Source organism: Opisthocomus hoazin, chromosome 8 (assembly GCF_030867145.1).
Source record: "Opisthocomus hoazin isolate bOpiHoa1 chromosome 8, bOpiHoa1.hap1, whole genome shotgun sequence".
In the NCBI taxonomy this organism is placed as follows: domain Eukaryota; kingdom Metazoa; phylum Chordata; class Aves; order Opisthocomiformes; family Opisthocomidae; genus Opisthocomus; species Opisthocomus hoazin.
Genome location: NC_134421.1, coordinates 10297147 through 10323881, shown reverse-complemented (window position 1 = coordinate 10323881; position 26735 = coordinate 10297147). Strand labels below are relative to the sequence as shown.

At 50.1% G+C, this 26735-nt stretch overlaps 1 protein-coding gene across 7 annotated transcripts in view; it reads left to right on the top strand.

Moving 5' to 3' along the window:
- The window catches only part of HIPK2 (homeodomain interacting protein kinase 2), a 130975-nt gene that overhangs the window by 92468 nt on the left and 11772 nt on the right, over positions 1-26735 (top strand). For 2 of the 7 annotated variants that reach the window (XM_075428820.1, XM_075428826.1), the window contains exons 3-13: positions 4676-4799; positions 7267-7386; positions 8098-8196; positions 9255-9439; positions 11788-11847; positions 13211-13373; positions 15962-16181; positions 17825-17946; positions 22487-22629; positions 22910-23089; positions 26251-26532. In XM_075428820.1, the coding sequence (XP_075284935.1) occupies positions 4676-4799; positions 7267-7386; positions 8098-8196; positions 9255-9439; positions 11788-11847; positions 13211-13373; positions 15962-16181; positions 17825-17946; positions 22487-22629; positions 22910-23089; positions 26251-26532 (1698 nt within the window). The remainder of the gene's footprint in view (positions 1-4675; positions 4800-7266; positions 7387-8097; positions 8197-9254; positions 9440-11787; positions 11848-13210; positions 13374-15961; positions 16182-17824; positions 17947-22486; positions 22630-22909; positions 23090-26250; positions 26533-26735) is intronic. The other 5 variants (XM_075428824.1, XM_075428821.1, XM_075428825.1 and 2 more) reach the window with 5 other exon arrangements.

Here is a 26735-nt window from a genome sequence, read left to right as displayed (position 1 = left end):
AAAGTTTTCTGTTTTCCCTCCGGTGTCTCGTACTGGAGGCTGGAATTAGTGTGCCGAGGGTGCTGCGGATGCAAAGCCAAAAACCTGGCAGAGCACGGTAAATGGGGACGTCCCTGCACATCCCGGGGTACCTGGCGGCAGGCTGCCTTTGCCTGGCTTGAGACAAGATCCCCACCACAGTCGAAAGGTCTGGTGAGCCTGTGTTAAAACAAGCAGTATTACCAGTACAGAGAACACTTCTCTGTGCAGCCGTGGAGAGATCTGCTGAAGACCTCGGGGCTGTTCCAGGAGGACCTGCCGCTGTGCGAATCGTCCTTCTGATTTATGATTGCAATACTTTGATGTGCCGCTTTAATAGGGCATTTTCCCCTGTTACATGGTGTTACCAGCTGCAGAATGGAGCAATCCCACGTCAGAACCGGCTAAGACATGGGAACGTTCTCTTTCCCTTTGGAAAAGAGAATTACACCATTCTTAGAGCAGCTGAGCTAAATCTGAGTGCTTTTAGGAATAAAAGGGTCAGTTGTGGAGTGGACTGCGTGCATATTTTAGGACCAGAGTTATTTAATGTATTAATTATCTGTAAAAAGTGGCAGACCAGCAGTGAAGTGCCTAAGTGTGCAGATACCACAGACTTGCTTAGGTTAGGCTGCAGAAAAGAGCGAGAAACATTTAAGGGACTTGATCTAGATTACAGGCAACATTATACCAGATCAGTACAGTACTGAAAGGCAGTAAACATTGGAGGAGGAAAAATGAACTATTTCTACATGTTTCTATGTCCTAAATTAACTGCAGCTCCTCTGGAGAAAGAACTGTGTGTCTCAGAGGATCTCCTAGATAAAACATCTGCTGAAATGCCTCGTGTCACTCCGAAAGCAAACAAAATATTAGGCTCAGGGAAGACCGGAACGCGAAAGCATTCTGCAAATAGTGTAAAATCAGTCTGGGGAATATCCTCGTGTTTAACTGTTCCTAGGTCTGTTCTGCATGTCTCCAAGCAGTTCTGTCAGGAAGAGAGGTTTTAGGGCCAGGTGGTGGAAGTGGAGTGAAACATCCATGGGGGGGAACACTGAGACACCAGAAGCTGCTGCAAAAGAGGGAAAACAGGGCAGAGAAATAAATATAGCATGTGCTAAAAGAAAGGTGATTCAAGCACCTTCACCTGTAGGCCAATCCATGTGAATATGAAGTGAGAGGTGACAAATTTAAACCTGATGAAGGAAAATCAGGCTTTAGACAACTGAGTTAAGATGCTACTGATAGCGGAAGGTTGCTTGTGGAACTCCGTGCCACAACATGTGATTGAAGTCAAGATCTCACATTGTCTTAAAAAATTGACATGCTTGTGTTGAGAAAGAGAGGAGTTCCACGTGTCAGATCTAGCTCTATATGCAGAAGGATCTGTGCATCCGTAACTGAGCATACAGAACAATTGCCACCCGATGGAGGTTTGGAAGGCGTTTTGTCAGTGGATGAGTTGTTTTCGAGCAGAACTTATAGCATCCTCCACCAAAACGCTTGGCGTTGGCCTTTAGCCGAGTGCCAGCAGGTAGAGACTGCTGCTCCTCCCCAGGTGACCCCAGCTCGTTCTCAGATGGGAAACGGGAGGTGTCTGCTAGCTGAAAATCTGGAAACCTGTGTGGTGTCTGATACCTGTCGTTCTTGTGGTGTTTTAATGACTGCTTAATTAAGTTAGCAAGATCTTTTTGTCTTGGGTCCACTCCCTCTCTATGCAAAAATTGCCCTCACGACGGCAAGGCTGGGAGAAAGCCGCAGCGAACGCTGGCTGTGGTGTACGTAGGGCACCATATCACTTCGATCTGGCCCCCCTCTTGCAGGGGTTCTCATTGCTGTTCCAAAATCATCATCTGTTCGGGGCTGAATGGGCAAAGATTATAACTAATGTTTGAGGTTGAGTAATGCGAATACCAGCTTTCAAAAAAGTAGAATAAACTAAAACTATCTCACCACCTTCCCTCCCTACAACGATAGGTCTGGTTTAATATAATGAACGGCATTCCGTTTCGTTGCCTTGTATGTGTTTAAGTGGTATGGACACTGGTTTTGTGCTTTTCTTCCCAGCAGCAGAGGTGCAAAACTTCTTTTGTGTGTGAAGAGAAATTCTCTCCCAGTTGCTGCACTCCAGAAGCTGGAGCTTTAAGGAAAACCCATGGACAGCTGAAGACTCACAAGGAAAAAAAAATTTAGAAGTTTTGGAACCTGGAATTCTGGGTCATTCCTCCTTGCAGGGGTCTGGAGGTGTTGGCAGCAGAAGTGTGGGGAGAGACGGGAGGAGACGTGTGCTGCATATGACAGCAGCGCAAGAGATTTTTATAAACAGGGAGTTTTCTACACAAAATCGCTTTGGGAACATCCCACCGACAGTCCACCCCTCCGCTCCCTCCACTTGAGTTAGTGGGAGGGATTTGAAGTTCAGGCGATGCGTGGCTGAGCTCTCATTAGTGACCAGGGACGTTGCGTTCATGATGTGGAAGGCAGACAGGGAGAGGCAGATGGCTTTGAATGCAGGATTTACATAGTAATGAGATTCAGGTCACCGTAGCTGTCTTTTTTCTCTCTACATTTTGTCTAGGTGTCGAGTAGTGTGCAGGGGTGACGAAATGGAGAGGAAAGGAGGAAAATTAACCCCCTGTTCCTAAGGAGGGGTTGATGCTAGAGCAAGAAGTTTGTCATGGTGGGCTAAAGAACAGTGGGGTATGAGAACAACAAGCGCAGATGAAGCTAGAAGGGCTAAAGGTAGCCACTCTTTAAGTTTCTGGCATGTTTTCTGTGGGAATGGTGCATCCGAAGCTTAAAATCCAAGAATTTCCCAAAATTTTTATGTTCTGCGTTGCTGGTTTGAGAACAGATAGTTTCAGGCTTTTATCAGTACCAGTCAACCCAAAATTGGGGAAGTTTGTGGACTGAAAATGGGGCATGGGTTCTTGCTGCAGGGCCTTTGCTTGTTTCTTTGGAAAAGATTACCCATTTTGCTTAGTTTCTTGGCTGAGGACTTGTCTTCACATGACTATGTAATGACGTGACTAAAACATAATATTTTCCACTGCAATTGGTAATCCTTAGAATGACCTCACTCGTGTCAGATCTTGTCCTGCTGACAGATAGGAAACTGGGAACCATGGGTCCTATTTCCAGCTCTGGATGGTGGCACTTGATTTGCTCAATAGTCAGCCCCAGGCATTCCCAAAATATGCATCAGGGCCCAAGCAATCTTAAGGCTGTTTTTAAAATGATGAAAGCTTGAAAGCGATGTGTGTTTCTTTTTCATCTGTCTTCTGCCTTTTTATATGTATGTATAATTAGAGGAGTATGGGAAAATAAGTTTTTCTTTCTGTTGTACGTCACCTGACTCCAGAAGCTGGGGCTTTAGAAGTATTGCAAGATCTGCAAGAAGAGCAGGAGAGATCCTTTAGGTGATCTCTGTGTAAAACAGGAGCTATGGCACTTAGCTGCAAGTGGAAGTCTGGGCTGAGGTGGGGAAAGTAAGGAAGGTGTTGGTGTGCCGAGGTGGGTTCTGCATAGGGTTTGCAGTATTTGTAAGATACTTTTGATTCTTCCACGCAGAAGTTGCTTTTGAAACACAAAGTGTGTGGGGTGCTAACGGGAGGATTCATCTTGTCTAACCTTGGCCGCTGGAGTTTATCGAACCTGTGTAGCCTCAGTGAAGAAAGACTCAAACCATCCCAAGACAGGTGGACAAATCCCCCTTGGGGGCGGGGAGGGGGGTGTCTCTCCGTTGACTGCACGGTACCTGGCTGAGGCTTGACACCAGCTTCTGCCTGGCTGGAACGTGACGTGACCCTCACCTGAAGGTCCTGTGGAAGTCTGAGCTGAGGCTGGGCTTGCTTGTTTGGGCATCTCCTCTGCGTCCCGGCCAGGGATCCTCCTGGAGAGCCGAAGCAAAGCTTTTACCTTGTCTTCTCCTTCCTCAGCAGGGCTAACACCAAAACTCACTGAGCAGCGGTGCCTCCGTGGGCATCTCCCGAAGCCAGCAGTAAAGGCATAGCGGGAGTGCTGCCACGTTGGGGCTGGAAGGGGAGAGGAAATCTAATCAGGCGCCTGGGACAGACTGGGAAGTGAAGGCTTCTTGGCTGCTTCCTCCTGGGGAAAAGGCTTAGGTCTAATAGATCTAATTATGTTATTTCTCTGTTTTATGGTGGCATCCATTTGTTTAAAAAGTCAGTAACCCTTTTATACCAGTCCTGTAATGGTTATTTAGTGTCTGGCTGTTTGAAGCCCAACAAGCTGCCTGAATGGAGGGTGCTTCACCGCAGGGAGCAGGACAGCGAGCTGGAGACTCAAGCCTCAAGTAGAGGCCTTAATGTGGTGGCCGTGGGCGCACAGCATTGGTTTTGTGCCTGATTTTCCCACCTGCCGAATGAAAATAATGGTAGTTCTCTCCTTTGCCAACTGCTGCGCAACGTAGGGCTGTCTCTTGGCTAAATGCTGCCGGAGGACTCTTCTGCAGGGGTGAATGCTCACCGACTCATGCTTGGTGAGCAGACACTTTGCCGGTGGCCTCGGCCCCGTGGGAGCAGTGGCGCTTGTTGGCAGCAGCAGCTTTGTGAGCGTCGCGCCCTGCACGGCCTCGCTACACCAGCTCAGGGGATCGGCTCCCCTTGCTGATGTTTTCTGCCCTCTTCCTTTGCAGAGCCCCTGAAATCATCCTCGGTTTACCATTTTGTGAAGCAATCGATATGTGGTCGTTGGGATGTGTCATTGCGGAGCTGTTCTTGGGCTGGCCGTTGTACCCAGGAGCTTCGGAGTACGATCAGGTGGGTGCCGACGTTGCCCTGGATGCTGGTAAGAGCACGAATGTTCATGGGTTGGAGGCTTTTTTCCCTTCTTTTGTCAGAGTGAACAGATGCCAACTTTTTCTCTTTTCCTAGTAGGGGATTTGTGGTTTTCACCCCTCCCGAGTCAACTTTTTCGTTACCCAGCTGGGGTATTTATTCCAGGTAACCAGCGTGCTGTTTGGTACACTGGCTTTTAAGCCCTGACTGCCTAAGTGAAATCTCTGTCAACGCTGCCGTTGACTGGAGAGCTCTGTACATGTCTCTCCTGACTGAGCAGAGCGAGCACCCTTTCTCTGCTGTAACAGCAAGCGTTGAATAAAGGTTTATTTGTTAGAATAAACAGCACAAACTCTGCTGCGTTTCATAACCCCTTTTATGAGGGTGCGTATTAAAAGCAGTGACAAGAAGGGGAACATTCACAGTGGTGTAGGTTTCCAGTTAATACAAGCTGTTGTACTTGTCTCCCTATAGGCTTTTACACTCCTTTTGTAGTCCTAAAGTTGATAGTGCAGCGGCTGCTAGAGCTGCAGAACACTTTCCATCCCCATAGTCTTCTTCAGGGTGGTCTTATCTGTCTGCAAATGTGGCCTGAAAAGGGTCTTTTTTAGGGTGGAAAAAAACAAAGAAAAAAAGAGCAGGGTAGTAAACAAGTTTTTCATAGATGAAAATGTTTCCTTGACTCTTCTTTTGTAACTAGAATTTTTTTGGTCAGAGCTTTAAAGGTGAAATTTGGCAGGGGAAATAACCCCCAGTGAAGAGCAGGGCCATTAGTGACGCCAAAGGAAATAAGATGTAGCTGAAAAACGTAAAAGCATTTGAAACTCACATACCAACTACAAAGAGTAGATTTCTTTGTCCTCCCTGCTGCACCCCAAAAGCCATAAAACACGCAGCTGAAAAAGAAATCACGTACCTCCCTGCTCAGCTTAACTGCCCAGCACAAAGCTTCCTCTGGTGACGTGCGGTGAGGGCTCCTGGGGAGCTGGGCCGGGGGCAGGGACTGATCCTGGCCCCTCGCTGTGGCCAGAGTCGCCCTACAGCGCGGGCGCTGGGCTGCGGGCAGCATCCTGGTGCTTCTTGGGTGCACGAGCTCCAATGGACCTAAGGAGCTGCAGAACCGAGTGAGCCGTGCTCGGTGAACCGGGTCCTGAGTGCTCGGAAGTCTTTGAAACCACGGCTGCTTTTGATGCCTTTTTGTTTAAATGTTTTTTACCCCTCTTTGACTCTTCTCTCAAAAATGCTTTCCATTCTTCCCCAGAAATTTCTAGAGTAGGTGACTACTTTTAGTAGTCTTGCAGAGTTTGCAGCCATTTTGCAGAGTGAAACACCCGGGAGTCAGGAGATGTTAAGGTTGTGTGTGAGATCGGTCTCTAACGGTATGATCACAGACCCTTTTTCCTTTGAATAAACAAATAAAAGTCTGAGATCCTCGAAACGCACGTGTAGCATCTTTTAGCCGTATGGGTGCCGACGAGGTCATACGTGTGGAAGTAACCTAAAAAACAAATGAAGTCATGTAGGCAATATAGATGAAGTACTTTACATACCACGAGGGTGTCAGTTCGTTTGAGCGTGCGTTTCATCTAAGTTCAAAGACAGTCACTTCGTAGTCCTCCGTTTTGAACTTCAAACTGCTCCGAGGAAAGGCTGTGCGCTCAGCTGGGGGAAAAATCAGCAAAATTTAGAGTGCAAATATCAAATTGCTGAAATTACCTCCTGGAGAGGAGAGCGTGACATAAAAAGGTGCAAAGCCACTGGTGAAACACCCCGTTGAAACCTCTGTGTGGGTCTTCCTCTTTGACCTCTAAAACCTAGGGACTTCCCTGCCTTCATGCACAGGCTTCATATAAGCGTTCTGTAAGGGTGATGAGTTTCCAGTGGCGTACCTGATAGATGGAGGGATGCCGGACGAGAGTTCTCTTCCCTCTCATTCACAGAATGTTTGGGGTTGGAAGGGACCTCTGTGGGTCATCCAGTCCAACCCCCCTGCCGAAGCAGGGTCACCCAGAGCAGGCTGCACAGGACCTTGTCCAGGCGGGTCTTGAATATCTCCAGAGAAGGAGACTCCACAACCTCCCTGGGCAGCCTGTTCCAGAGCTCCGTCACCCTCAGAGGGAAGAAGTTCTTCCTCATGTTCAGACGGAACTTCCTCTGCTTCAGTTTGTGCCCGTTGCCCCTTGTCCTGTCGCTGGGCACCACTGAAAAGAGCTTGGCCCCATCCTCCTGACACCCACCCTTCAGATATTTGTAGGCATTTCTAAGGTCCCCTCTCAGCCTTCTCTTCTTCAGGCTTCCTTGCGCTGGGGTTTTTTTTGGTGAAGTCTCACTACGTGCTACATTTTCTCTTTCTTTGTTCTGTTGTTTTAAATGCTTCCTGCCCTCCTTCAGGGAAGACCTCCAGAGATCTTCACAGGCTGCGCAGTGACCTCTCATCCTTCTCTTACAGATTCGCTATATTTCACAGACGCAGGGCTTACCAGCAGAGTATTTGTTAAGTGCAGGGACAAAGACTACGAGGTTTTTCAACAGGGATACAGACTCGCCGTATCCTTTGTGGAGACTGAAGGTAGGAGGACGTTCCCTTGTTTCTTTTGCCTGGCAGTTGTTGGTTGGAAGTGAGGAGACATTCAGGTCACCGCAGAGCCTAGGTCTCTGCTTTTTGCGGTGCAGCACAGACGTTGGGGTGGGTATAGCCCGAGGGAAAACTGCCATCCCCAAAGTCTGCAGCCCTTAGTCCACTTGCTTGGCACTGCTTTGTGGGAAATTTGAGTCCAGAACTGAGCTGGAAATCTCCCTCTAAGCAGTCAATGAATTTTTAAATGAAACGTGCCCTGGGCAGACTTGACACTGACATCTAATGCACTGAGGGGGGGAGAAAGCATTTTAATTCTGACAATTAAAACTGCTAGTAATGCAAGTGAGCCCTGGGTCTCCCGTACCAGCGTGTTTGGCTGCGCTCAGTCCCCAAGGAGAGGCCAGTTGGCTTCTGGCTGTAAGGGTGGGACACAGCCTCACGCTGGGGCGGTTGTAAGAGACGTTTGGGACTCCCACCGTAGCTGGGAGGATCCTCTGAAGTGAAAAAGAGGAGATAAATCACCGTGTGAGACAAAAGCAGTCATACAGCCATAGCGGAGATAGTGTAAACGTTATCTGGTCAGGGAAGAGAGGGACAGTGGTCTCTGACGAGGGTGGGATGAGGCAGAAGCTGCAAGTGGCGCGTAACCCGCGGCTGATCGCAGGGCAGTTCTGGTCAATGCCTGTCTCCTGTTTTGAGCAGACACCTGATGATCATGAGGCAGAGACGGGGATTAAGTCGAAGGAAGCAAGAAAGTATATTTTCAACTGTTTGGATGATATGGCACAGGTAAGAGCTCTGGTGAGTAAAACGAGCAAGGCTGCTTCGTGTGCTTTTGGGCAGTGCGGACAGAGGGCGACTGCGTGAGTTCTGTGTACGCGGTTCTTGTGCGGGCTCCCGAGGAGCACCGGGATTACGCCTACCAAATCAGCTCTTTGTGTGCTGCTTTGTAGGGAGAACTGCACACAGGGGCGCGTGGGCTCAGTGTGCTGTGGTAAAGCAGTCTTGGAAAATGGCTAAGTCACCTGTCTGGCTGTCAAAATCCTGTGTTTTCGCTTGCCTCTCCAGTGCTCCTCTGTGCAGCCACTGGCAAGTCACTTCTCTCCGCTTTAATATTTCTGTTTGTAAAACGGTGACACTGGAAATAATCCCCGTGGCCGCAGAGGAGCGTACTCCCTGTAAAATGTGGCTGCCTGGGGGAACGGGGAGTACTAATTCAGTGTCGAGTCCGTGCGGGTGTGAAAGTTCCCTCCTGTGTAACCACTCCTGCGCCTGGAGTTTGCGCGAGCGCACACACCAGCGTGCAGAACTGGCACAACACCAGCACAAAAACGCAGTTTGTGCTAGCGAAGTCTGGACAGCGTAGCATTCGCAAGCAAAGATGCCGAGACAGAGGACTGTGTAAAGAGATGAAAGAACATGAGGGTGTTTTTTTTTCCTGGCCCCTGGTACATGGATGGGATGTTTCCCATAAACCTACTGACAATTTTTATTTATTTTATATGGCTTTTTTGCTCAGAGGACACATTGTTAAATGTCTGATAACACAGTCCTTTATGTGATAAATACACTGATTATCAGAGCTTGCCTGCTACCATGTGGAAGCTGTTCATCTTCAGCGGAGGGTGACTAAGTGTTTGATTAGCCGTTGACCCAAGCGAGCTGAACGCTTCCCAGTCTGTCTGGAGATCTGACGTGCGCAAGCCAGATGACCTGGCCACCACGGAGCCCCTGCCGTCTGACTGCGACAAGCACCCCTTTGGACGGGGAGGCTCGTGGGGTGTGTGCTCCAGCGGGGAGTGAGCCCGGTTTGCTGGAGAGCTGACCATCTGCTCTTTCCCTTGTCCTTTCTCCTTTAGGTGAACATGACAACAGATTTGGAAGGAAGTGATATGTTGGTGGAAAAGGCGGACCGGCGGGAGTTTATCGATCTGCTAAAGAAGATGTTGACGATAGATGCAGATAAGAGAATAACACCCATTGAGACTCTGAACCACCCTTTTGTCACCATGACACACTTGCTTGATTTCCCTCACAGCACACAGTACGTGGCTTTCTTTCCCCTTGGGTTTTGAATTGAGGGGTGAAGAGGGAGAGCTGGTTGTGGTGGAGACCAAATGCATCTGAATGGCATTGTTCAGATGCTGAAGTCTTAAGTTTTAATCTTTTTTCTGGTTAAAAAAAAAAAGAAAAGAGGATTGCCAACTCATAAGGTTGCAAGGTTTGTGTCGTAGGTGCTTGGCATTTAAAATGCTGCAGTGTGCTACATTCATTATGTAAATATTCAATAATTACAGATGTTTGCATTAAAATGCAGAAGAAATTACGCAATTAGTGCTGAAAGTATCAGTATATCTCAAAGTAATATAGTCCTGATTGTTACTGCAGTAATCAACCTGATCTGCAGTGGGGAGCCGACCCTTCCTCGCAGAACCTTCCCATTTTGCAGGGGTCCATTTGGGGCTGTTTGCTTCTTCAGGGAAGAGCTTTTTCTGCTGCAGGCAAGCTTACAGGCACAGGCAACGGGACACGGAGCTCAGGTTTCGGCTCTGTTGTTGCCCGCCTGCGTAACCTTAAACACCACGCTCTGAGCTCGGCCGACACATCTGCGGAATGGAGGTGGGCTCCACTGCCCGATGGAGATGTGGAGAAGTCTCATGCCCTCAGGCTTGACTCCCCCTTCTCCTAAGGCTGCGTCATGGAGCGCAGCAGCTTGGAAGGCAGGGAACCTGCGTGCAGCACGTGGCTCTTGTCCCCTGGGGAGTTCACTCAGAGCCCTGACACGTCGTGGGGGTCTTCCAAAGCCTTTGGGACACCCAGCTTAGAGCATCCTGCCCTGCAACGCTTGACAGTTCCAGGTGCTTTTGCAGGCTGTCCCTTCACCTCGTCGGAAGAACAGAGTTACTGGCACAGCGCTGTACTTTGGGTGTCATGTGCCTGGTGTTTAAAGGCTGTGAGGAGCTCAGATGGAAAATAAAGGGGACTGCTTGAAAAGACGAAGAGTATGTTTGCGTGGGTGCTGCAGAGCAACAGGTTGCTGTGGGTCACCTCTCCTGCCCATATGTGTACTCTCACCTGCGGTATTTCCAGTTCATTTAAGGTAGTTTTCCCACTGTGAAGGAGCTGTAGCTGCCTTTTTGTCACATGTGTCACAAGATAAAAGCAGCTGCTTACCATAAGGTAGTGGGTGCACAATCTGTGTGGACCCAGACTGACCCTGCGCAGACATCTTTGAGCATTGTTATCTCTAAGTAGGTAGTAAGCGAGAAGTGTGGTGAAAACGAGACGGGAGGTGGTTGTGCTAAACAGAGAGAAAGTGATTTAGAATGGTTTTATATGAAACTTTAAAAATGATGGTATTTTCTAACAGTGTTAGCATCATGTACAAGTCTTTTAATTTGCAACGGTCCTCCTTACTGTGCTACAACTGATTGTATAAGATAGGAGGGATTTGTGGCATAACACGTTGCCATCAGAAATCTTTCCGCTAACACAGCAGACCATAATAGCATCTTAATTTTTTAAGTGCTCACTTGTGGCTGCTCAGGCAAAGCCCCCGAGGAGTTGAAAATATCACTGGGGCCAAGAGCAGTGAGAATTTTTACCTGAATGAAAAATGGAGCGTCAGGTCTCCGAATGGTAAATGCGGTGCCAGCCGGCCGCGTAACCCCGCGCAGCCCCTCCGCCTTGGAAGCGGTGATGGGTAGAGAGAGCAATAAGCTGTAACCAGCGGGGCACGCTGATGGAAATTCTGTCTGTGATTGCCTGTGGTTTTGCGTACAGAAACTTCAAAGCCTTGAGAGATGCAGGGAGTTGTAATCTCTCTTGAAAGTAAATCAGGCAGCAGAGAAAGTGAGACTGTAAGGAAGGTGTAGCTCCTGGAAGGAGTCTCTGCTGTGGCAGCTTCAGAGAGGCTGCGAGTCTGAGGAGCCCGGGAGGGGCTGTTCCGCTTGCTTCCAGGCAAGCAGCAAAGAGAGTTGAGCTCCCCATTTCACGTATTTAACTGCCTGGCTCTTAAAGAGCGGGCTACTCCTCAGTCTCTCTGTCTGTTTTGCTCGGTCCCTGCCTTCTTTTTACCTTTTTTTTTTAAAGTAAAGACAGAGAACACAGTATTACATCAGTAGAGATTATACGTTGTTATGTAAAACCATTTGGTTACACAGACTTTACCATGTACAGACTCAGGTACTCTTTCCAATGCTTTCTGCTTTATGGAGGGAGAATTGTATTCATACTTGGCTGGAAAAACGCAATCCAATAGTCTTCTATATTTATTTGATAAGTGTTTGGTTTTTCTGAATATTCTGCGACTTACAGGTATTTCATAGTTCTTTAAGTAAATGCACATAACGCGCAGCTATGCACAGTGTCCTGAGCCTGTCTTGTCTGCAGGTGTTTATGGCACAGATCCAGTTATCAAGACATTACCTGTAGGAGAAGGAAGATGACCATGTGAGTAAGACAGGGATAAAAAGATCTAGGCCTTCTTCCTGACCAACTCTAAGGATCATATGAGCTTGTTCCTTTTGAAGGGACATTTTGTTTCTTAAAAACTGTGTGAGGATGTGTTTACCTCCCCTACCTTTAACAGCTTGGGTCGTTACAAAGGAAATTATGCATACAGCTGATTTTTTTGCAGCTACAGCTGATTTTCACTGTTTGGATTTTCTGTTGTTCTGGGTTGGGATAATGGCAATAAATGCCTTTATACTTTTCTGGGTTGTGTTTCAGACTCTGAGGTCGCATTTGTAAAAATAATTGTTATGGAAGAATTGTGGAAAACCTGTATTGGTTTTTAGACCTTGGAAAAATGAGATTTTATTAGAAATACAGTTTTACACAAGACAGATATGTTGTTATCGCTTAAACCTCTGTATGCTTTGGTATCCCAATTATAAAAATGAAATACTGGCAGTTTCGTGTACCAGACACCTTGGGTGCTCTAGCAATGCAGAGAGTATTTCATCTCCTTCACTGGGGATACAAAATATGATTCTTCTCAAAATTTTCCTTGATATATCAATAACAGTTAAAGGAAAGTCTGGGTAGAGGAAGAAGCTGTAATCTTTCCCCCCAGAGATCCAATTCTCCGTCTGAGATAACCTCAGAACCTGATTCCCTCAGGACATTGATGAATCCCGATTTGGCATGACCTTTTGCCATATGAATCGTCCCACTGAGTGCGGGAGGACAGCTCATGTGCTTTAAGATAAGCATCTGTGGAAGTGTTTAGCCAGACAGGGGCAATGTTTCAGTGAACTACTTTTTAAAAGTCACAAGTAAGATTTTTTTTCAGGGGTCTTAGTGACCGAGAACAGTAAAATTCTTCCTTACAAAACACTCTAAAGTTACCTTTAGGCTTACACTGAGGCAGAAAGCACGAGTTGGCTTTTCCTCTCAGGCTCAATCATAAAAAAAAAAAAAAAAAAACAAACAGTATCTTTGTTCCTTGCTCTCAGTCTCTTTTGGTCTTTTAAAATAGCCACTTCGTGTTTCCTGCCCTGCCACCTAAAGAGCAGCCAATTTGTTAGCTTTTTGTGACTTACGTTGCAGTGCTGAGACCCATGGGGGCACCCAGGAGTCCCAGAGCAGCCGCTCTCATCTTGACACCCATTTGGCCCTCTTCAGTACAGGGTTAAGCTGACTCCCGCTGGTTAAGAGAGACCTGCATAAAATAGCCAAGGGCTTTAAAAGCCAAGGAAGTGCCAAGCCTGCCATGGAGACCTAATGCAGGGCCGCGGTGATTGCACTGTTAACCTGTACTGGTCAGTTGGTTGATTTTCCTGTCTTCCTTGTCCCCCCTCTCATTACACAGTGTCAAGTCCTGCTTCCAGAACATGGAGATTTGCAAGCGGCGGGTGACTATGTATGACACAGTGAACCAGAGCAAGACGCCATTCATCACCCATGTAGCCCCAAGTACATCGACCAACTTGACCATGACTTTTAACAACCAGCTGAACACAGTCCACAACCAGGTAAGGGCATCGGTCAGAACCAGCCAGTGCTTGAAACGTTTACGTCAATAGGGTCTACAAGATGAAAAGCAACGTAGCATCCCATTTAACATACCTGCAAAAAGATGGTACTTTTTCACTCTCCTTCCTGCGCTTTTCTTCATTCTCTTTTCTTCAGGCAAGCAGTAATCTTGTGACATTTTGTGCGATGGTGAAATGTTGCCCTCGTTTTTCGTGTTGTTGTTGGGGGTGATAAATCCTGCTTACTTGGGAAGTTGCTATGGGGAAAAGCTCATTAGTGCCTTAATGCAGTGAGCAGGACTGCACTCCCTGGGTCAGGCAGAAGTGTTTGTGATCTTACAGCACTCTTTCAAATTGGCATTGAAGTAAAAAGAATTTAAACCCTACTGTAACAGACACAGCACTGTAACCCATCAACAGGAAAGAAGAGTTCAGGGGTAAGGTTTATTCTTAGCTCCAGATGCCATAGCTGGCGTGGGGACCCTGTGCGCGTACCCCCACTCCAAACACATTGCACTCTACATTGGTGGGCTCTGGCTTGGTAATCATGCTTTGGGCTCTTGTATTAGTTTACGTGCCCCACTGTTGCAGCGTGCTGGGCTGACAAATTTTATGTGACTAGCAGGCTAAGTTGTTTACTGTGGTACTGTATTACAACGGAGAAAGGGAACTCTCCAGGGACGGCACTCTAGGAGACTGAAGCTCAAGAAATAGGTACTGTCTTTAAAGCCTTTTGGGAGCAGGCTGCTCAAGAGTCACTCTGGAGATTGCAGGTGGTGTTGCAGAAATGGTGCTCGGAAAGCAGGGGGCTAAAGGAGTCTGCGTGGACGTACAGAGTGTTCCTGCGTCACGCAGAAAAGCAGACTTCATGACTCTGTTCTCGATGCATGTGATCACAGAAGGTCTTTTGGAACAATTCATTAAGCAGATGCAGAGATAGGTCATGGCTTGGTGTGATAGGGCATTAGTTATGAACAGTGGTTCCCTTTCTTGGCTGTTTCTGAGATGCTGACTAAAGAGGCGCGTGCTGCGTGCTCCCGTAGGCCCCGGCTGCAGGGCAGAGACACCATTTGTACCGCTGTTGCTAGTAGGAAGGGCAGACTTGCTTTCGTTTCCTCCGAACTCACTTGCTGTTAAGGTCGGTTGTTGGCTGGGGAGATCATGGTAGTCTCTCAATTTTCATAAGGGGCACGTGTTGTGAGCAGAACCAGTGTTGCTGGTGTTCGTAGAAGTAGTAGAAACACTTCCAGGAAGGGTGTTTTAACGAGCTAAACCTTTCACTGATCTCTTCAACATGCCACTCATCCCGTCTCCCTGGTGCTCTGTGTCTCTGCAAAGTCCCTGGGGATTGCCTCCTCCCAGTTACGGCTCCAGAGATGAGGAGTGTGGGAGCTGTCATGGTTGCCGCTCGGTGTGTTGCATGGGGGAAACAGATTTCGCTTCTCTGCCTCCTCACAGAGAGGGGAGGAGGAGGAGGAAGGTGTTTCGTCGTCTCATCGCTCGTGGCTGTGGTTGTGGCCGTGGCAGTGCAGCGTGGGTACCCTTCCCGGGCCCAGGGGCAACCAGGGCAGTGCAGAAGGCTTGGCCTGCTGCCTCCTGCAGCCTTGCTCAAAGCCCCGTCCTGTGTTTGTGCCTTCACCATGAGAAGGTGTTGCCTGACCCATCTCCAGCAGCGATGCTGGTCTATTTTGATGGAGGAGAAAGGTGGACTCTGGTCTGGTAGAGCCTAGCTGCCTAGACACGAGCACTAAGGACATATGTTTATAGAGCAGTGGCAGAGCTGTGTAGAGGTTGTTTGTCTGCAACTGTTACAGACTGAGTCCAAAGAGGAAAGAAGTCACCCTCAGATTTCTAGGTGTTTTGCAGAACACTGGGCTGATGTTTGTGGCTTTGCAACATCCCCTGCTGGAGTTTCTCCTCTGAGAGGCTTTAAAATCAAGCCAAGCAAAGTTTGGACTTTGAAAGTATTATTATGACCTCTTGTTATGCTCTCTGTTTCCTTCGAATTCAAAACATGATTCAAGGGGCATGTGCTGTCCTAGAGAGAAGGTAGAGGAGAGGCTGGAAGGAGTCTACCTTCTCAGGATGAGGCTTCACACAGGGCACGGAGGTGCCGAGGTGCTTTTGCCAAAGAAATGCGGGCTGTTTCTAGAGCTCTGTGCATGATGAGAGAACTGTGTGATTGGGGAACAGTAACATTTACTGAACCCATCTTCACCATGCTGCAGATCAGAGCCAACTGGGTGATAAGCGGGGCTACAGCTCTGCTCTGGAGAACGTGCTGTGTCTCCGAGCAGTACACAGCAGCGCCGCGTGGCTGGAGGTCCCGTAGCATGGTACAGCTGCGGTTACTCAGGCAGATCATGCTCCTTTCCTCATCACTACCCTTGCTGCTGTGCTCCTCAGTGTCCTGTTCTACCCCTTGTTTGGTTTTGGTTTGCTGGGTTTTTTTGGTTGGTTTCTTTTTTTTTTTTTTTTTTACTTTATCTTACACTATTTTACTCTTTTGTTTTTGGATTTGCTTCTTCCAGCATACCCATCTCCCTCATTTTTTGTTTGTTTTTGTTTAATTCCCGTCATTCCTTTAGACCACCAACCTGGCTCCCACCTCCTCCAGTGCCACTATTTCCTTAGCCAACCCCGAGGTCTCCATACTAAATTACCAATCTGCACTCTACCAGCCTTCAGCGGCGTCCATGGCTGCGGTGGCCCAGCGGAGCATGCCCCTGCAGACAGGAACAGCGCAGATCTGTGCCCGGCCCGACCCCTTCCAGCAAGCTCTCATCGTCTGCCCACCAGGCTTCCAAGGTGAGTGACAGCCTCGCCAGGTCCTGGCCAGTCGCTGCTCCCTTCCCACTGCTGTTTCGTCTGTCTCTCGTTTGAAACAGGCTTCCTTGGTGTAGACCACACGGTAGAAAAATTGCTGGCCGAGTAAATCAGAGCAGCGAGGTAGTTGCGGGTGGAAACGTTTGCAACAGCAGAGGGCCTTGCAGGCACCTCCAGCATCACGAAGATGTCCCTGCTCCTGGCAGGAGGGTTGGAATCAGATGATCTTTAAGGTCCCTTCCAACCCTTACCATTCTATGAAACAATGGGGCCGACACTGAGAAGGGGCTGAGGGACAATATGTGATATTTGTCGTCCTTCGCCGTGAACAGGGTTTGAGGCTCTTCTGTCTCACTTTGGTAAACTTGGAAACTTTCCCCCACGACAATGATAAATCAGTACATAAATAACAGGCTCATCACTTCCCGGTGATTCGTTTGTTAAAAAGGGGAGTCGGGAGGTTAATGCAGCATGGAGCGTGGTGCTGCTGGAGGTGAGGGTTTGCCCCCAGAACAGATGCTCGTGGCCATTTAGCAGTACAAGTCCTTCAGCTCCAGCCCTGCTGCAAGCGTCTCTGCCTGTGTATACCAGTGGTGGATATGATTGTCAAACAACGGGGGTGATGGTCAGAGTTAGCCACTTGTCCTTGTCTTGACTTTACATACTGTAGCAATTTGGAAAAACTAGCCAGGTATCTGTAGGAAGTGGTCTAAGTAGATCTTCGTTCAGCTGGTGCAACTTCTGCTCTTCATTTGTACAAGCCTGTCTGTGTGGCAGTCTCTAGGCACTCGTTAAATGTTCTGCAGGATTATCAAAGCTCTTTTGAACTAGGGAAGTGTAGCTAGACCTCTTCTACATAGTTAAAATGCATCTCAGGGGTTTGACTTCAGAAATGTATTGCTAGAATATGTAAGCTATCATCGTCTGCTTGCTGTCTTGAGAAAGCTCCAAGGCAGAGGAGGTAGCGTAGGCTGTGCCACGCACAAAGGTGGTGGAGAAGGAAGTTTCCTCCAGCTCAGTTAGGCTAACGCGTGGCTGAGTCAGCGGTCGTTGGAGTTTGGGCTGTGCTAGATTGCACGGTCAGATCAGAGCCTTTTGAATACGAGTCCTGAGAAGTGGTACAGGAGAAAATCACCTATTCCCGTCAAGGCTGAGTGAGTGCACGTTTCTGGATTCCCATCACACTATCCCACTTAGGTCACAAGAGAGCATTCTCACATAGCAATGTTTCTTGGCTGGCAAGGACCATTTTCTGTTGTCAAAGCAGAGAACATGGGGTAAGAGAAGCCATTCCCTCTCCTCTCTTCCTTTTCTCTCTGTACGCGTTGTATTGAGATGTTTCTCACGAATTCGCGGTGCCCTAAAAATATGAACTCAGTTAATCTCTTCATGTCTTTGAAAATGTCTTTTCTGCACCCTTATGTCATGTTTGTGAACATTTGGTGGACATCTTTGGGCTGGGGAGGAATATTTGGGGCTCCGAGATCCGACTTTTTTCAGAGTGACTGAACACTGCAATTGAAGTGGACATCAGTGAGTGCCTTCAGGCACCTCTGAAAACCAGACCCTCATTCCTAGCAATGCTGTTGATGGCTAATGCTGTGCCTTCTGTGCTGCTGGAACAGGATTACAAGCCTCCCCTTCGAAGCATGCCGGGTATTCAGTTCGGATGGAGAACGCCGTTCCCATTGTCACTCAGGCTCCTGGGGCCCAGCCGCTGCAGATCCAGCCAGGACTCCTCGCACAGGTAAGGACCTCTGAAGACACCGAGCTCAGCAGGTATTTTTTGTGTTGTTTAGCTCTTGGGGGCTGAGGAAAGTAGCTTTCTTTGAGGGCTTTCTGTGGTGCAGTTCAAGGACTTGGGCAGTCATACAAGGGTCTCCAGCTTTCTCTGAAATGTCTAAACCTCCCCCGGTTCATTGTTCAGCTCAAAGGCTATGTCAGAGTTGCAGAAGTCTCTGGAAAGGCCTTCTTTCCTTCTGCTTCTCCACTGGAATCAGTGGGAAGCCTCAGGGGAAGCTGTGTCAAGACTCTGCTCAGGAAGAGCCAGTAATAACCTTCCTGCATCCTCCTGAACTCGTGGTTTCAGTGCTAGTTTGTGGCCAAGAGTTGTGCTGGTGAATTGCATGCTGCTGATAAGCATTTTCCGTGCTTCACGTCTGCACCCTTCTGTTTTACCAGCTGCCCTTCTGCTCTAAAGTTACGAGAGAGATGCTAGGAGGCAGAGGCAAGGGCCCCACAGGCAAAGAGCTCTCCTTGTCAGCAGCAATTGTTGGCACAATTGCCCAAAATGCGCTCACAGGAAAAGCATGGTTCCTCCCAGGAAAATACCCAAATGGGAACAGGTACCACCACCCACGTGCACCTTCTCAAGGGGAACCCCATCTCCTTGAAAAGGGGGAACAGTTCATTCCTTCTTGTGCTGGCTTCAGAGCATCTGCCCCGGTTGGCTGGCAGCTGGTGCCGTGGTACCTCAGCAGATATCAGGCATGTAACTGGCAGAAGAAGAAGAAAAAGCACCTAGTGTAGTTGGTATGAGGCTGTGTAGCCTGGGAAGGATGACCTACAGGTCGAAGATGCACGCCTCTGACTCGGGATCGGTTGGTCTGCCATGCCTTCATTAATTCCGGCGCAGTCGTACGCGGTCAGGTACCAGCAGACTTCAGGGTTTAGCCCGTGCGGTGCACTGCTGGGGTCAGGCTGTCGGTGCAAGTGCCATCCTTTACCAGCTGCCAGCAACACTTACCTGGAGAAGACGGATCGAAGCACAACTTGCAGCCTGCGTGATTTCCATTAGCTAATGTGCCCTGCCCCTTCCCAGTGGCAGGGTCTTTGTCAGAGGGCTCTCTGAAACATCGAACCTCTCTGCTGCAGCCTGTCTTGGGCCACCTCTCTTGTTTGATAGGAAAGGAGACCCCGAGAGGCAGGGCCAATGGGAGCAGTGGCAAAGCCAGAAGCAGGCTGTGCAGGCACGGTTGCCAGCACCCATTGCTTGTGCAAGAAGCCAGCCAAGGCAGTGGGTGAAGGTGATGGAGCTTTGCACACCCATATGCCGTTCTGCCAGGCCTCCTGAGGTGGGCTGTCACCTGGGGCTGGACGGGGTGAGGCTCTGGTCTGAAGCATCCCAAAGGCAGCAGGATCCTGAAAGACTTTGAGACCTCCAGTCCCTTCTTTCTTCTTGAGGTGGCCTTGTTGGGGCCACCACGTGGTCTGTGGGAGGGAGGGAGTGGTCAGGAGAACCGTTGCTACCAGTTTCTGTGCTGCCCCTGCTACGTGAACTCCCATTTTATGGGCTGCGCCTCTCGTACTTTCTACTGACGTTTTATTCACTGTCACTTCCACGAGAGGGTTGAAGCTGTTTCTGAGAAACACTCCTCATTGCATAGATTTTTAATTTTTGATTTAATAAAGGAGAGGCAGTCTGCCTGTTGATGTATCTGTCTCACGCGATGAGAAAAGCGAGCTGCCGCTCTGATGGCGAGGCGCTCTGATGACGGTGGCATCTGGTGTCCGCCGGCCTCGCTCAGTTCGGACCGAGCAGCTCATCTGAGCAACAGATCTGTGCCCAATTCCAGTTTCCTGAATGGAAAAACACAGCTTCTTTGTACTGCATTGTGGTCACATCTGATCTCCGAGCGGCTGTGTGTCTCCCTTTCAGCAGAGAGCTGTTGCTCTCATGCACAGCTGCTTATCTCATGCTCTTCAGACCAGACTATGAGATTGCTCCCACTAGTAGAGGGACTGTCCCTGGCAGAGAGCGTAGCGCCTCCAGAGCCCGCTTCTGCCCTTCTACCCACCTGATTTGCCTCCCCTGATCAGGCATGATGCCACTCCTTGTGCTCCCAGCACCGTGTGGTGCCATCAGGCTTTCTCGGCGTGAGGCACGGGTCGCTGTGCTTGCCCACATCAGGAGGAGCCTGACCACGTCCCAGCACTGCTGGCGTCCAGCTCTCCCTGTGCGTGGTGTATGACACCAGCAGTCCCGGGGATGGGACAGAGCAAGGAGCTCCGGGAGCCGGAGGGACTCCGGGAAGAGGCAGTGACAGATTTTGAGCATCGTCTCCAGGAGCTGCGTGTCTGCAGCCTGTGGTGTGGAGCCAGACAAAGCCAGCAGCCTGAAAGATGCAGAGGCGGTAGTGAAAGTAACTTCTTTGTGAGTTCTCTGGGTCTGTTTTCACCCTCTCAAGCACGTGTCCACATGCTGTATGCAGAGACTGGTGAAAGGAGACCGATCTTGTCTTTACTAATAGCTCTTCGCAGCTTCAGATCTGAAAAGAGACCAAGCTGTACAGTTTTCTGGCAGACGTCCACGACGTGACCCAGAACTGTCCCCTGTCCTTGAACAACGCCCTGAATTCCCGATTTTTCTCTCCTTTTAACTCCTTCCCAACAACATCTCTTCCCACGGAGGTCCTGCCACCGGCTTTCAGAACAGACACGCTTATTCCATTAGCCGCTCTTGCTCCGCGTCTGAAGCGGGAGCTCCGTCGCACCGGGGGACCCACCACCTCCCGGCGCTCCGCTGCGGAGGCACAATTTCGCACTAAGGCAATAACTGAGAACAGGCTGCGGCTGCCGGCACGAGCCTCCCGCGTGTGAGCACAGCCCGCTGTGCTACTGGATCAGCCTAGACAAGTCTTATCTGCAGATTAAATGATTCAGTGGTCCTTACCTAATAAGTGAGGAATTTGTGCCTGGACCCTGACACTGCGTCTAAATTTATGCACTGCAGTTGGGAAAGGAGCTTAGGTTTGTTCAGTTCTCCTCCTGAAAAAGGAGGAAGCAGTTTTCTCTGCAAGTAAATCCAGGTAGTCCCCTGGGACTGACTGCAGTGGTAGTTTAGTCTCCTCTTTTAAATCAAAGCTGGGAAAAAAAAAAGGGGGGGAGGAAAAAAAGCTTTTTCCTGCCCTTATCTTTTTGCATCTTTGCCGCCTCCTCCTACCTGCTCCAAGCAGTGTCAGTCCGTGGCTGTGGCTCCTTAGATGAAGAGCTCTCAGGAGCCTGCTGACTGTCCATCAGCAGATGTTGCTGAGAGGCCTCACAGCAGCAGCCTTTTCATCTGACTCAGCAGCGTGGAAAATTACAAGGCAGTCAAACTTTGGAGCAGAAGAGGGAAAAGGTGGTTTTTGGGGGGTGGTGGTGGTGGTTTTTTGTTTTGTTTACTTGGGGATAGGAGGGGATTATGGGGACGGTTAATAGAATTCTTGTGAGGATGGAGATGGAGACAAATGCCTGCCTGGAAGAAGGCTCTCCTCTTTAAAATTCATCCTCCTTAGAGCCGTGAGGTAACACAACACAGGTCCAATATAGAGGTGCCAGTTGGGGGTAAGGAGGGCCGTAGCTGGTACCCCTGTGCTCCCCAGCCCAGGCAGTGAGAAGCTGCTGGAGCCTTCAGGCAGCACATAGCAAAGAAAGTTTCCCAAGTCAAAAAACTCATTGTCTGACTCGCCTGTGGGCTCACCGGAGCACGACGACCTGAGCCATGCCTGTGGCAGCGCAGCTGGAGGGATGGTTGCGTAGCAGAGCGATGGCTCAACTCACAAGGCAGAGATTTCCACCCCTGCAAGGGAGGCACCTACTCAGAAAAAGCCAGAGAGCAGATGAGGAGGACAGGCATGCGATGTGTAGCCGTGACTGGCTCTGCTTTGCTGCGGCCGGGGGGCTCCCGGTGAGCTGGAAGCAGGCAACAGGGCTCCTTGGCCAGTGCAGCGAGACGCTCCTCCTCGGGAGCACATGGTGACCGCTGTGCATTCCTGTTTGGCATCCCCAAATTCGCATTTTTTTCCTTCCTTCTTGCAAAAGTCCTGCAGCCCCCTGTTCTCATTCCTGACCCTTGAAGAGTTCATTCTCCTTAGTTCCGTTAGTTTCCTGAAGTCCTTTAGGTTCTGTTGGGGCGGGAAGGAAAATTGGCGCTTGGAGGGGGAAAATAACAATGGGACCGTAGTGCCCAGCTGGTCTGGAGAGTCAAAATTAAAAGGTGCTAAACAGTTTGATATTTGGGTCAAAATGCTGACCAGTTTCGATCCCTCCCGTTCCCAGTTTAACACAGCTGCTGCTTTGGACAGCAGGGATTTTTTTTTCCCCCTCCTTTGCGCTCTCTGTATGGGCAACTTTTACTCCTTTTACTGTGGTTTCCTAAAAGTATTTGTCAGCTGTGACTGAAAAGCGGTAAGAGCTAGGTAGGACGACCGCGATGGTTATGAGGAGCCCCAGCTGAGCGTGGGCCACCGCTGATGCTCGGTGTGTGGTGCCCCTTGGCAAGTGACCGTTTTCCCTCTGTCCGGCAGCAAGCGTGGCCCAGCGGCACCCAGCAGATCCTGCTCCCTCCCGCCTGGCAGCAGCTGACCGGCGTGGCCACCCACACTTCTGTCCAGCACGCCACCGTCATCCCGGACTCCATGGCCGGCACCCAGCCGCTGGCGGACTGGAGGTAAACTGGAGGCGCTGGGAGGCTCCCCGAAGTACCCACCGGCGCTGGAGGAGCACGGATGGGGTCTCGCAAGGCTGCAGACTGGGGGTGGAAAGGCAGGAGGGCGCAGCCTGCAACCGCCCTGTCTGAGAGCTCCGGGTGGCTTCTCTGCTCCCTGTCCTCGGAGCTCTGTGCCCACCCCGCTGCCGTCGGCCAGTTCCTGGGGGTGGGTGCCTGTGGAGGAGCCTGCGGATGAGCCACCGGCAGCATCCTAACCATGTGCCTGTCTCCCCCTTTGCAGGAACACCCACGCTCACGGCAGCCATTACAACCCCATCATGCAGCAGCCCGCGCTGCTGGCCAGCCACGTCACTCTCCCCGCCGCCCAGCCCGTCAACGTCGGGGTGGCCCACGTCATGCGCCAGCCGCCTGCTGCCGCCGCCACCACCAGGAAGAGCAAGCAGCACCTGCCAGCGCCCCGGTGAGTGCGGCCGGGGGTCCGTGCCCACCCTGTTCCGGTTCACATAATCACAGACTCACAGAATGGTCGGGTTTGGAAGGGACCTCTGTGGGTCATCTAGTCCAACCCCCTGCCGAAGCAGGGTCACCTACAGCAGGCTGCACAGGACCTTGTCCAGGTGGGTCTTGAATATCTCCAGAGAAGGAGACTCCACAGCCTCCCTGGGCAGCCTGTTCCAGGGCTCCATCACCCTCAGAGGGAAGAAGTTCTTCCTCATGTTCAGACGGAACTTCCTGTGCTTCAGTTTGTGCCCGTTGCCCCTTGTCCTGTCGCTGGGCACCACTGAAAAGAGTCTGGCCCCATCCTCCTGACACCCACCCTGCAGATATTGGTAAGCATTTATTAGGTCCCCTCTCAGCCTTCTCTTCTTCAGGCTGAACAAGCCCAGCTCCCTCAGCCTTTCCTTATAGGAGAGATGCTCCAGTCCCCTCCTCATCCTCGTAGCCCTCCGCTGGACTCTCTCCAGCAGCTCCTCATCTTTCTTGAAGTGGGGAGCCCAGAACTGGACACAGTACTCCAGATGGGGCCTCACTAGGGCAGAGTAGAGGGGAAGGAGAACCTCCCTCCACCTGCTGGCCACACTCTTCCTAATGCACCCCAGATTGTGGCACCCCGCCGTGCCGGGAAGGGTGGCAGTGACTCGCCTCTGCAGGGCAGAACGGAGGTTGTTCCATGGCCTGCAAGTGATCCCATCACGCTGCTTGTGACCAGGCGCTTTGCTGCTTCTCCTCTTCCGTAGCTGGGCGGGGAGAGTGGTGGGTGGGGGGTACTCAGGCACATCGCGTGTGGTCGTTAGTGGCTGGAGGGGATGCGGGATGGGAGACTCGAGCCCCATTCGTATGCTGGTGTGATTATCTGAGGCCTTGTAATCACCGTAATTAAAAACGTAACGATATTCTCAGGTCAGCGTGGCGCAACGCCCAGTCATTGCACCTTTTCTTCCCACATCATGTCGAGGAAGAGCTCCTGAGGTCCGGCTGGCTGCATTTCCACAGAGCGGTGCTCCTCCAGGGGACCGCGTCTTCAGGAGCACGTACCTGATGTGTGCGTACAGGATCTGCCCTGCCAAAAGCAATGGGATGACGACCTGTCTTCTGAGCTCTAATGCCACGCGGAGCAGAGGACTGGGGTGGCTTTGGGCCACCTTCAAGCTCTCTGGCTCCTAGTGTAGGTGGTTGGCCTCTACCTTCAACAGTTCACACCAGCATCACATACCCACACTGGCCTTTTTATAATCATGGCAGGATAAAACGGGGAACATTTATAAGGGCATCTCCTACTAGGGCGGTCCTTAGACACCTAAATCTGTCAACTCCCAGTAAGACCATTTGGCTCAGCAAGGAGAAGACTGGGTTTTTGTTCATGCTGCCTATGTGGCACGACTTCAGTGGTGGGATGATGGCAGCGCCTGTCACAGCCCTGTGATCTTGCCTAGAGGACAAGGCTGTTTAAGATGTATGTGCAGCTGTTCTGGGGAAGGTCCTCTGGGCGGTGAAACTAGCACATTTCTTTAAAAAAAACCCCAAAACAAAACAGTGCAGGGGAGAAAACCAAAATGGGTCACTACTTGTGCAGTGTCAAAAACAGAGGAGCGTGTGATTTTCCTGGGTGACTGGACTGGGGCCAGAGGAGCTCTTGAGTTCACAACCAGTTTGACTCCAGTGAAGAGGCCGCTGTTTAAACCCTTGCCATTTATCTGCTCCCGAATGTTGCATTTACTTTGGGCGGGCTCCAGCTGTCGTAGTCCATTTGTAACGCAGAGCCGAGGCGGCTACGTCCCCAGCAAGCTGGCGAAAGAGCGTGCCTGTTGCAAGCCGTGTGCCTGTGCAGGGCCTACCCTCTGCCTTCCCTCTCCAGGGGCGGGGTGCCAACGTCCAGGAGGAATTACACGCTTTCAGAGCAACGGGTTTTTCTACGCCTTCATCAGTTGTTAGGCTTCTGTAGCCAAATGAGGAACGTGCTCCTTTGGAGAGGAGGGTACTCCGCACCGCTCATTGGTATTCAAAAAGCACGGCAAATGCTACTGTGCAGCCATTTGTTATGCAAAAGACCCTGTGGAAGTTGGTATCCTGTGATATGTCCGTCGTGACTTCCTTTTGATGGATGCCACCTATTCCTTTTGTTAGCTTTGGGCCAGGCTGAACACGCAGCCGAGGCCCCACTGTAGAACAAAACCAGAACTTTCTTTTCTTCCTTGTTGAATCTGTGAGTGTTCTGCAATAGGCAGAAGGAATAAAAGTGGTTTATTGAGGGGAAAAAATAAAACAAAGAAAGAAAACGTGGGAAATAAGTGAAATGGGTGCTAGTCAGTGCGCTGTGGTACATCTTCCCATCTACAGGCCTGTGCTGCACTCTTTGATGGATAGGTTCTGTGTTCAGATCACTGGTCCAGCTGTCAGGCAGGGAAGCTGAAGTAGGAAGACTGGGTCCAAAAACAGGACTTCAGAATGTTTTTCTGCTGTATAGTAAAAAAGGTTGTTCTTTTCCTTCTGGTTTATATGTGCTGTATCTGCTGCCTCACGTGGGAGAGAAGTGAAACTGAGTATATATATCCCATCTGCGTGCTCTCATCCATGGGACTCCACTGTCCGAGAGGATGAAGCTTTGGGCAGGAAACGTTCATTTAAAAGATTCTTAAACAGAAAATTAAATTTTCAGAAAAGAAAAGCAGTTTTCCTGATAAATTATCGTTGTTTTCCACAACAAATTCTAATTTTACCTTTAGCGTTTTCTGGCAAAAAAAATATCTGGTCATGATGCATCCATGCAGATACAGGAGAAAGCGGTTATCATCTGGGTGGTTCTTCCTTCTGTGACAGCCGTACGGTGCCTGCCTGTGTTTTGTATGTCCGGGCTGTGTGACTGGCCTCTGCCTACCAGTGCAGACTCCTGGGAGGCAGCGTTTCTCATTTGGGAATTTCTAGGGGAAACGAAATTGAAGTTTTTGCTAAAAGAAACTGCTTTTCAGTCAGTCGTATGAATAAGTCACGTAAGGCCCTCTGACCTTTGAAGAGGTGACTGTGTCAGAAATCAGTGCCACTGAATCGGAGACCAGGAATCAAAAGTCATGATGACAGGCAACTTAAGCAGACCGCGTTTTAACCAACCTTTCCCGTTTCCAGGAATGCATCCACCTATGAAGTTTCATCCTCTCAATCCATCAGCTCGCCTCAGCGGTCGAAACGAGTGAAGGAGAACACGCCGCCCCGCTGTGCCATGGTGCACACCAGCCCTGCCTGCAGCACCTCCATCACCTGCGGCTGGGGCGACGTGGCCACCAGCACCACGCGGGAGCGGCAGCGGCAGACGATAATCATTCCCGACACCCCGAGCCCCGCAGTGAGTGTCATCACTATCAGCAGCGACACAGATGAAGAGGAGGAGCAGAAGCATGCGCCCACCAGGTGAGCAGCGGCTCTCTGCTCTTCTCTGTGGGCAGGAGAGAGAGAGACACGGAGGCAGAGAAGTGCTGGAGCATCCCAGGAGTTGCTGTAGGGTCACAGGAGTTACGGTTGGGTCTCAGCGCCCAGGTCATCTTTCGTTTGAGAGGAAGGGCAATAGGGAGGCTGAAATACTGCCTGAGGACTCTGCAGACTTAGGTGGTGTT